An 11,715-nucleotide genomic window follows, 5' to 3' on the forward strand; every position below is an offset into this window, starting at 1 on the left:
GGAAGAAATTTTCTTGAATCGGACGAAACAACGTCATTTATTGTCTTGTAAAATATTGGGGCCATGAAACATAATCTAAAGAATGAAAAAAACGACATAAAAAAAGCGAAAAATGTGGAGAAAGAATAATAATTAAAAAAATGGGGGGGACGAAGGAGACAGGTGCTCTGATCGTGTCACGTTGATTTAATGAGGACGTATGATGTAAACGGAGAGAATCAAGCATGGTGATGACAGTAACGAAGTCGCCACACGTGGTTGTTCTGTTCTCTTTGCTTTTTTCCATGATTTTTAATAGAAGTAATGAATATACATACGTTTTTTCGTGGACGAACGAAAGCGAGAGAATGCGAGAATGCGAGAGAGAAAGAGAGCATTAGGGACCAACCAAAAAGAGAGTAAAAAAGCGTGCAGTGGTGTCGATTGTCGCGGTGGATCGTTTTTCCTTTTTATACACACGACAAAACGAGAGAGAACAATGGAGAAAGTGAGACATCAGTGCCTCGAATTATTTCGTGACAGAATACCGGACTAACAGTTCTAATCTCTATTATTTTCACGAAAATCTTTACGCGATGCATACAAAATGTGTTTCCGGTCCTCGTGAGTATGCCACTCGATCTTCCACGTTTTAGGGGAAAAAAATGAAAGAGAAAAATGGACATAAAGATTGAAATAAGATCAATGAAAATTAAGATAACAAAGATCGAGCTGTTTTCTCTTGCACTGTCGACAGTCAATGTTGGTTAGACGACGTTTCAGCCGAAGCGGACAAAATAAAAGAAAGGCTCCCGGGTATGTGTCAGTTCATCGAGGAGTCTCGTGCCGGATAAATATATACCTAATTATTTATAATATTTATAACTTTATATGATACACGGGCATTTCGCATAGAATAAAGTTCATGTTGAATTTCGAACTGTTATTAATAAAAAGCGTTGAGTTCCTACAATCGTTTCTTTACTTCGCTTCTGGATAATATTATCGTCTCATCTCACGACGAGTCGTATATTTCCAAATCGATTTTCCATTTTCCAACACAACAACAACAAACGGAGAAACCAAAGATTAAAACGGGAGAAATCGACCGTGTAACTCGATGAAATTTCGTTCCCAATGATAAACAACGCGTGCAGGACGCGCCATAAATGTCGATAAAACGGTACTGTTTGCCGGGTTCCCCGTAACTTCGCTAATTGTCGACTCGTGTTAAACCCGCGATCCATCGGACTGTTTAACGCGTTTCAATGTCGGTTATTTACACGCGAAGAATATAATCGAAACACAGTTCCTACATAGAACAACAGCCAGAAAGCGACACAGAGCAGGACCAACCAGAGTCTCATCGATCTGTCCGCGATCCTAACCATTTCGCATCTTCCATTCATTTCACCGTATTATACGTACTTCCAAATGTTCACACGTTTCTCGTGCAATCGAACTAAACGTTTCGGTGATCGTTTCATGCCTACACAGATTTTCCCTCTGATTGGGCCATTTTTCGAAGTGCTCACCTTTTTATCGATTCTCTCCGGAGAGAATCGGAGGTGGATGCGTTTCTGCTCGAGGACACTGCCGGCGATCGCTGAAAAATTCACGATAGCGCTCATCGATCGACACGGTGAAAAAGAGACAGAGAAACCAAATGAAAATAGCGAATCCTGACTGATCCGGTGGTGGCGCACGCGAAGCGTATCCACGCTGTTTGCGCGATAATCCTAACGAAACTTCGCTCATTATCGATTCCTTCGAGGCTGTTGTTGCTAAGCGGATTCCTCGCGTTCCGTGTTAATCCTCGTTCCTCATCGAACATTTCTATATTAACAAATATTACGGTATTACTCTCCGTGAGGGGAGGAACCACTTTGGTTGTTATCTCGTAGGTGAACCGGTTAACTCATAGAATTCATTGTTTCTACGAAGACGACGTTTTCATCTGCACCTCGACGTTCCGACACTAGGTCGAACGGCGGCGGCCTAACGCGTACGGTCGCGACGAACGCGGGGGCGGAAAGGGGCGGAGGATCAATATCACGGTTAGGGAGAGACCAGACTGAAAATAGGAGCGAGTGTAGGAGCAGCGATGAGGGATAAGGATTACAAGAGGAGAGAGAAAAGGAAAGAGGAGGGAAGCCAACCCGAAAATGTCAATTCGCCGGCCTTGGCTCCTCGTGAAATTACTATCGTGGCATAAGGGTAGAGCTCTAAACGGACTCTTACGGTTTTACGGTTTTACGGGAGAATTTCCCTCGGATAGAGCAGATGTCTATGGTGATGGAGAAATATTTCGGTGGCATCGGATTATGATTCTTGCGAGCAGTAACTCCAGTAGATTCAGTTGAGTTTTAGGTCACGGAGGATCATATGGATGTAGAAGATTCATAGTAATTTGTTTTTTTATCGTGTTTCGTTGATCGATTTGGGTTGTTCGTAGAATTATCTTCATGTAAATCGTGTCATCATAGAATCGTATTTTTAGTTTCTGTTTTATTAGAGTATCCCTTTAATTCGAAGTTTTGTTTTGATTTATTCATTCATTAAATTTTGTTTTAGATAGATTCCGAAATTGATTTTTGGAGAATTAACTGTGTCATTCTATCTATCAAGATTTAGTATTTTGAAATTCGCTCGAGAATCTTCAATCTATTTAGAATCCCGTTAAGATTTGTCAACCAAAGTTTATCCAAGCTTTTGTAATTATTAAATATTATTTAAAATCCAAATAGTATTAGTATTTGAATAAAGTCGTCGATCTTAGATTCCCAATCGTATAATAAGTATGCCAAGGTGACAAAGGGATTGATTTATAATCTGATCGTATTGATAACTATATCCTTGGTTAAGTGTCGTCCTATATACCAATGTGCATATTGTGCAAGTTGTACTGTGATTAATAAGTCTTTTCTTTCATACAAATTCGAGTGGGCCAATCGTTTTTCACCAAAGTCCATGATTTTGAGAATTAGTTCATTAGATGTTGTATATAATGAACGATATAAGAAAGTGAATTTGTTAGGGCAATCTTACTTTCCTTTACTTTCATTTCCAGTAGGTTATAACTATTTGAGATGAAAGTAAGAAATAAGTATTACTAAAGATAAACGACAAAAGTGAAATAGAATAATATATTCGGTTTGTAATAGTTTGCAAATTTCATTGATAGAACATGTAAGTGCAATGACGATCCACTGGTCGACATCGACAGAGCACGCAACGCTCCACTATATACACAACACCGAATGGCTCATGAAAAATCTGTGGTGAAACTATCAATTAACTGACCTTTGCGATAGAGAAAGGCAGAGTTCACGTAACTATTCTGGATTAGGACAAATTCTCGTTTCGAAGTTGCACATTCTAGCAACTACAAATTACGTAAACACTGAAGACGTTTGGATCGCGTAAAAATCTCGAGTCCAAGTACAGTAGAGCATAACAAACTTCCGGAAATATCTCGCGAATTATCTGTTGAAACAGACGAGAAGATATGATTTTTTAATTTCCAACGTAACGTAAATATTTTGACTAGAAGGAACGTATTTGTTAACTCGCAGTCGTTTTTTCCCTAAAACGGCGACAGATCTGAAACGTTGATCATCCTTCGTCGTAAAAGTCAGCGAGAGTAAAAGTATCGAGATATTTTCTAAGTTCGTGTTCTTCACACAGAAGAAACACTAACAATAAAAACATACACATATAATTTCACTCTATTGTGAGAGAACAAAAAAAGAAAAAAAAAAAAGAAAGAATGAAGTATAAAAATGTGAAAAATTGGACGGTATACCTATATTTCAAGGTTATATAAAACCAACTCGTGGTTCTTGTATCCAGTTTATTTTATACTCGCTTGCCTTTTGTGTAGAGCGTCGACTAGATGATTTTCTACTGATCCTCTCTTCACAAGAATATGAAAAACAGTCGTCGAGATTGTCGCGAACATCGAAACCTCTTTTTCATACACCTCACTCATGCACCGTCATTCAGGGAATTTCGTTTTTTCCAAGGACAGTCCCTACGACGAACACCCGTATATCCTCGAAAATTTTATTTCAATTTGCGTTTTAATGAACGATCGGTTTTACGTGTTCCTATTTCTTATGTTAGAAACTATATTCAAGTTTAAACGTGAATACCGAATTAATTATTAAAACTCTCAGTTTGTCGAGGTTATTGAACTATAGCGAATTTTCAATTCGAAGAGACTGTTCTTTGCAACAACGAAATCGATTCAACGAGAGGAAGAGACGAGAAAAAGCGGAGGGTGACTCAACGAGTTTGAGAATATAATAATTATACATATAGTATATAGCTATATATATATATATACACACACACACACACACATATATCTATATATATGTATAGATATCTTTTTCTCGACAATTCCTTCGAATGAACCAATTGATTATATATATCTCGCGGTAAATGAATAGAATTCAGAATAATGCTTGAGGGATCAGTATTTATAATACGCGAGGAGGTTTCGATAAATGCGATAAAATAATATTTGACCAACAACGATGGCTACGACGACGACTCAGAATCACGGCGACAGAAGCATAGCGACGTATCGGTTTCTTTTTTCCTTCGTCGTATATTGTAAATAGCGTGTAGTAAGTCAGTATGCGGTTGGTGGGAGGTAGGTAGAAACAAAGAGAAAGCGAGCGAAGCACGTGACTGTAATTTTTGCGGCTGACGGATAATCGGCGAACACCGCCGCGCCACAGAGTCTTGATGTTTTCTTCTTCGACCGAATTGCGCGCGAGAGGGGATCGAGAATGCAAACGAAAGCCGTTTCTCTCCCTTCTCGGCGAGAAATCGCTTCGAACAGGTCATAGGATACGGTCCGTGACGGTACGTAACGGGCGTGCACAGTGACAATCTTGCGAAATAAAACGAAACGAAATAATTAATGATTGAGAAAATTTAAAAAATTAATTATTGAAAGTCGCTATTTTATGAATGGATAGGATGAATCGATATATAACTAGAAGAAAGAAAAAAAAAAAAGAAAGACGGAAGAAAGATAATGTAGAGCAAGAAGCGAATAATATCGATGTTGATTAAAATTCTGTTGATTGAAATTCTAAATTCTTTAATTACAATTGTGTATTAAGGAAAATAATACGATAGGAAGGGTAAAGAAGAACCATACGCGAAACGGGATGAACGTGCTAGCGCTTTCGCCGCAGATCAATCGACGCAGAATCAATACTCTTTCTTCATGCTATTGTTCTTAACGAGATTGTGATATATTATATTGTTAATGCTGTAACGATATCTAGATGCGCGTACGTATAGAGGGCGCATTGTTCGTCGCGCGGAAGTTTTAGTCAAAAAGAGGGCGCAGCAAGCGATCATCCCGGGGACTCGAATGAAGCAGATTCTTCGCGAGTGTTCGCCGATATAGTTTTCGATGATCCGTGCCGTGAAACTTACGCTTCGCCGTTTCTTTCCGTTCGCGAACACGTGAAAGCAGATCGGTTTACCAAGAGAGAGAGAGAGAGAGAGAGAGAGACGAGACGAGGTAGCAATAAAACAGTAGCGAAACAAACGAGGGAAAAAAAGAGCGAAACAGTAAGAGATAAAGGAAGAGTTAGAAATAGAGAGTGAGTGGACACGCGTTGATTGGATGGAGACGCGAGGGAAACAATGCCTGTAAATAAACGAACAAAACAGAAAAAAAAGATGAAAGGAAGAAGACAGTGTTGCGTTATAGTTATTTATGTTGCTGATCGAAGCGAATTCGATAGTGAATTATTGTAATAATTCGTAATTTAAGACGGAGAACGGAGGAAGAGAAATGAGAAATCATATACACAGATTATGTACATAAGCTAATGGGTAATATCTCCCTTGGTAAAGGATAGTTTACGGATAGTTATTTTTATTACTATTATTATTATTATTATTATTATTATTTCTAAGTAACTATTATTATTATCATATTATTATTGTCATATTATTATTTTATTATTATTATTAATTATTATTATTACTTATTACTATTATCATTATTAATATTATAATTACCATTGTTATCCTTCGGCCAATGATCTCAAAAAAAAAAAAAAAAAAAAGATAATAATTGTGTTCGGATGAGAATGTTGCTAAATCTGAGCCGATTTCAATTTTCATCAAAGGCCACAGTGGGAAAAGGATCACCGTTTTCGTTCATACATTTAAGACACCGATTCTACTTCTTCATCTCTCGTGTTTTCTTTTTGTCGACTTTTAATTATTTCCTTTTTTTCGTTCATTCGTTCGTTCCTTCCTTCCTTTTACTTTTATTTCTGGCCTATGTACTCTCTAAACATGTTTATGACGCACTCGAAGCGAATTCTTCGTCTACGGTTGCGCTTCGTTTCCGGTTCTAGTAAATTTCGTTACACTTCCAATACGACGCGTGCATTCTAGAAGTTAATGAACGCGCGGTTTTTGAATTCTTTCCTCCGTTTCGATTTATCTCGGATCACTTAGACTTCTCTTGGCTTTAAGCACACGATAAATAGACGCGTGATCAGAGAATGAACGTTCCTTTTTTTTTATTGGGCCATACATTCTTTCATTGCATAAGAAAGAACATAAACAGGATAAATAATCGTTTATATCGCTATAAGTCCCGTTTATATCGAGTTATTTTATAAGTGTTTATCAGATGAGAAATATGCCCACTTAAAAGTCGTGAACTCTAATTTTTGTTCTGTTTCACCGTATGTTACGTGCGAACAGCAGTTCTAAATAAAACACGGAAGGTTATTTGGTTTTGCCCTAGATTCGTCGACGAATCCTTTAAGTGAGGACATTAAGAGAAAGAAAAAGAAAAAAAGGAAAAAAATAAATAGCGGTTTAATATAATGTAATTCGAAAGTGACCTATTAAATGAATGAATTTAGTTAAATCTGATAGCGGTGCAACGCTGATCAAATTATTCATAAACATGTTTTATCAAACGAGAGTCAAGACATTTTGTCATGTCTTTGTATATTTTTATGCAATGTTGTAGAATGATATTGTTTCAAATATATTATACAGATAATAATAATAAACAAATTTATATGCCATAACCTGTGTTTAATTTACTTCAATTTCATCCCAGTATTTAAGTAATTTTTTTAGAACTAAAAGGAAAACCAAAGTTTTTAAATCCAATTACTGTACAGTTCGAATACATAATGCAGAAAGTTAGGTTTTGCTTCAATGTTGTAAAGATTTTGCATGAGAGACAATTTCAGAGATCAACAGGACAGAAATGAGTCATCGGACCTAATACTTGATAGGTAAGTCAATTTTCTACCGAAATTTTGCTTCTTTACTACTTTACTTACGCATGTTCTCAAAAATACGACTGCATATCAAAGTGTACAGTCTAATCATGATCATTCATTTTTACATTTAGTAATTTTCATTCTAATGAAATTCATATTGTAATATTTAAATTAAAAAACCACATTACAAAATAAATAGAATATCTTACAGTTATAATAGAATGTGCCAGCTTCTGTATGATCATTTTTTTATAGTAGTATAATAGTATATAATAGTTTATAATATATAAAGGATAGTTTAAAAGCATCTTACAATCCTATTATTTAGTATTCTTTTCACTATACAGTCCCATAGAAAATCAAAAGGTGAACCGAGGAAATAGTTAAAAACATGCGAAATTTAAAAAGGAATCGTATAGAAAAAGGAATAGTTTTCGAAAATTTTGAGAAATGACGTCAAATCCTAACATTTATCGAAATAGTGCCATCTCCTATGTTATCATGATTTCTTGATATAAAATCGCAAGTCGGCCGAAAAATGTTACAATCAGTTGAAAATTTCGGTTTTGAGAAATTTTTGGAATATGATGTTATTTCCAACAATGGCCGAGGTCGCGCCACCTCCTATGCTATTATGTTCTATTGATACAAAATCGCTATTTTGGCTGACAGATTTATAGCTCGAACGGCAAATTTCAGCTCTTGGATTTTCTCAGAAAATGTTGTCATTTTCTGGAATTTCGGAAGATTTCTAATACTTCTTATGTCTCTTTATTGAATACTCTCTTAATACTCTCTTAATACTTGACAATACTTATCAATTTTCTCGAACTTCTAGATCATTCTTTAATAATTTATTCCTTAAACTAATAGGAATTGGAAAGGATTTAAGGATTATGGATGTTGGAAGGATTTTATATAATTAAACGTTTTGTTTATTTGTAAGCTTACAATAATTGTACAATTTTACAACTTATGTGTAATAATTTGTGTAATTATATCATTTTACAATAATTTAATTCTGTTACTTGACCGATGGAGCTAAAACAATTCTTCTCGTGTGGAAATGATGATCAAAATCTTATATGTATGTGCTCGTGGTACCATGCAATGTTTTACCGCTCGTTTTCGAATCGCCGCTAAGCGTTTAGCTTTCGACCAATTTCGTGCGACGTCAATGTTAGTGGCGTTCTAGTTATTTCGAAAGTATAGCTATGTTTACCGTTCATAGATTGGGGTTCGCGATTAAATTCGGAAAATACCTTACAAGACCGTTAAGTCTGAGCTGTGAAAGACGAATTTTAAGAAAACAATGTCAGCGGTTCTCAGGTTTGTATATTTTTTACGTCATATAATTTTCATTTCTATATTATCTTTTTAATTACGTACATTTTAAGGTTATGGGAACATGCTTTCCTTAATCGTATAAAATGAACGTAATATAATATTTATATAATTACCTTCTGTATACACAAAATAATTGACTTTTGAATGTATAGGTATAGCTGGCACTCTCGCACAAAGCTATTCTTCTCAGGCAGCGACACAAACCACAGAAACTCATAATATTATAAAGGATGTAGAAAAACCTACAGGTATTTGCACATGTAATATTCAAAATATATCTTTTATATAACATCTTTTAATTTTTTTAGAGGAAGGAGTCAAACATGAATTCCAATCAGAAACACGGATGCTGTTACAAATTGTTGCAAAGTCCTTGTATTCAAATAACGAGGTAACATTGCCCTTATCTTATGCTATTATCTTAATACTACTTAATTTCTAGGAAATAAACATTTAATCAAAAACTGCTTTCCTCTTTTACTTTGATCTAAAGGTTTTTCTACGTGAATTAATTTCTAATGCAAGTGATGCGCTTGAAAAATTAAGATATATGCGCTTAAGTGATTCTAACGCTACAGATATTATTGGTGATAGAAATTTGGAAATTCATATTGGTACTGATAAACAAAATAGAATACTTATAATTCAGGATACAGGAATTGGTATGACTCATGAAGAACTGGTATTAAATCTAGGAACTATAGCTAGATCTGGTTCTAGAGTAAGTATAATTAACAATATCAATTAAAATGAATTACTTATATACTACATATATTTTACAATTTTAGCCATATTACACAGAAACTTTTTATTTTATCGCGTATATTTTTCTTTAATATAGGCTTTCATAGAAAAATTAAAAGAGAAACAAGATGCCGGTGATATGTCACAAATTATTGGGCAATTTGGAGTTGGCTTCTATAGTGCTTTTATGGTTGCTGATAAAGTAGAAGTGTTTACAAAATCATATGCACCAGATGCTGAAGGTTTTTGCTGGGTTTCTGATGGGTAAAAAGAGTACTTTTTAATAATTAATTTAATAATTAGAAATTTTTACTTTTATGAAATATGGTAAGGTATATGTATATATTATTAAAATATAAATTCTTATTCAGTTCTGACACATTTAAAATCTCAAAGGCTGAGGGAGTTCAACCAGGAACTAAAGTTGTTATACACTTGACTCCAGAGTGCCGGAGTTATAGTGATGAGGACACAATTAATAGTATGTGGTTTAAACATTTTCATGCGATTATTTATTTTTAGATTATTGATTAATCCATTAATATTTTAAAGGTCTCATCATGAAGTACAGCAACTTCATCAGTAGTCCTATTTATGTTAATGGCAAAAGAGTTAATACCCTGCAGGTATGATAGAAGAAATGCTTACATTTCCCAGGATATTTCATATTGAATTGTGTAGCTATATGTATTTTTTTTAGCCATTGTGGATGCTTGATCCAAAAGATATTACACCATTACAACATAAAGAGTTCTATAGGTATATTGGGAACTGTTTCGATTCTCCACGATTCATGTTACATTACTCAACCGACGTTCCACTTAATATAAGGGCGTTATTATATTTCCCAGAACAAAAACCACCATTATTTGATTTCGCGCAAGGTGAAACAAGTGGGGTTTCGCTATATAGCCGTAAAGTTTTAATTAAAAATAAGGTTGAAAATGTTTTGCCAAAATGGATGCGTTTCATTAAAGGAGTAATTGATTCTGAAGATATTCCTCTTAATTTAAGTCGTGAATTATTGCAGAATAGTACTTTAATTGGGTAAGACAAAAGTTGATTAAAATATGTAATGTTATATGAATGGTTGTAATCATTTTAATTTGATTTATTTATTTTAACTTTTAATGTAGGAAATTGCGTCTTGTTTTAACCACGCGAATCTTAAAATTTTTGAATGAAACATCTCAGAAAAATCCTGAGGAATACGACAAATTTTATAAAGATTACAATATCTTTTTAAAAGAAGGTATTGTAAGCACTGATATTCAAAAAGAAAAGGTAATATATATATATATATTTTTTTTTTACTAATACATGTAGATATTACTTTCACCGCTTCTGTAATAGTTTTTATTATATATCTCTTTGTTTGGTTCTTGTGTTATTGTTTATTAGGAAGACATTGCTAAACTTTTACGATTCCAATCATCTGCAATGCCACCAGAGGAATCAACAAGTCTACAAGATTACTGCAAACGAATGCCTCATGGTCAAAATAAGATCTATTACCTATTAGCACCAAGGTAATTTAATTACTTTTCCCTACTATAAGTTATTATGGCAGTATTTGTATTTACTTCTTAATTTTAGCCGAAACTTAGCTGAACAATCACCATATTACGAATCTCTAAAGAAACAGAATATTGAAGTACTATTTTGCTATGATGCGTATGACGATGTGATTTTCTTACACTTGAAACAGTTTAACTCACATAACTTAACTTCCGTTGAAGAAGAGTTACGTAAATCAGATTCAAAATCTGATAGTCCTGGTACGTGATATGTCTGAATGACTTTCGAATTTGTATAAATTGTTCTATTTTAATATTTCTTCTTGTTTAGGTATTATTAATCAAGGCGAAATTAACAATCTTATAACATACATGAAGAAAGTTTTGTCCGGCAAGGCTCATGACATTAAAACAACGACTCAACTTGAGTCACATCCGTGTGTTGTTACAGTTGCAGATATGGCAAGTGCAAGACACTTTACCCGCATACAAACACGTCGATTAGGAGATGAAATGCTTTACTCCATGCTTCAGCCATGTTTGGAAATAAATCCTAATCATTTCCTCATTAAAAAGCTTTGTGAATTAATGAACACCAATACAAAATTAGCAGATCTTCTCACAGAACAGGTATTATGTTATGATCTATTATGTTATTTTTTTATAGCCTTAGATTTTGTGTTCTAAATCTCTTCTTAATCTGTTCCAGTTATTCATGAACAGTATGGTAGAAGCTGGTTTAATTGATAACCCACGTATATTATTACTGTCTCTGAATAAATTGCTGATTGAAGCATTAGAGAAACATTAATTTACATTAATTAATTAACATTAATAAA

General features: G+C 34.4%; 1 protein-coding gene across 1 annotated transcript; it reads left to right on the forward strand.

Moving 5' to 3' along the window:
- The first annotated feature begins 8,441 nt into the window (after positions 1-8,441).
- On the forward strand, positions 8,442-11,697 carry LOC132915013 (heat shock protein 75 kDa, mitochondrial). Its single transcript, XM_060974626.1, has 13 exons — positions 8,442-8,597; positions 8,768-8,863; positions 8,924-9,006; positions 9,109-9,336; positions 9,457-9,623; positions 9,731-9,840; positions 9,912-9,985; positions 10,060-10,406; positions 10,496-10,643; positions 10,761-10,888; positions 10,956-11,137; positions 11,208-11,506; positions 11,586-11,697. The coding sequence occupies exons 1-13, from the start codon at positions 8,483-8,485 to the stop codon at positions 11,685-11,687; spliced, it is 2,079 nt and encodes a 692-aa protein (XP_060830609.1). The 5' UTR covers positions 8,442-8,482; the 3' UTR covers positions 11,688-11,697.
- The last annotated feature ends 18 nt before the right edge of the window (positions 11,698-11,715 follow it).

This window comes from Bombus pascuorum, chromosome 1 (assembly GCF_905332965.1).
Source record: "Bombus pascuorum chromosome 1, iyBomPasc1.1, whole genome shotgun sequence".
NCBI lineage: Eukaryota > Metazoa > Arthropoda > Insecta > Hymenoptera > Apidae > Bombus > Bombus pascuorum.

What these genes read in the sequence shown, in the direction of transcription:
- LOC132915013 (XM_060974626.1), top strand. Translation starts at nt 8,483, where the DNA reads ATGTTTACCGTTCATAGATTGGGGTTCGCGATTAAATTCGGAAAATAC. An exon ending in AAAGAGTTAATACCCTGCAG is followed by an intron (nt 9,986 to 10,059) that starts GTATGATAGAAG and finishes TATTTTTTTTAG; the next exon opens with CCATTGTGGATGCTTGATCC. An exon ending in TTCAAAATCTGATAGTCCTG is followed by an intron (nt 11,138 to 11,207) that starts GTACGTGATATG and finishes CTTCTTGTTTAG; the next exon opens with GTATTATTAATCAAGGCGAA.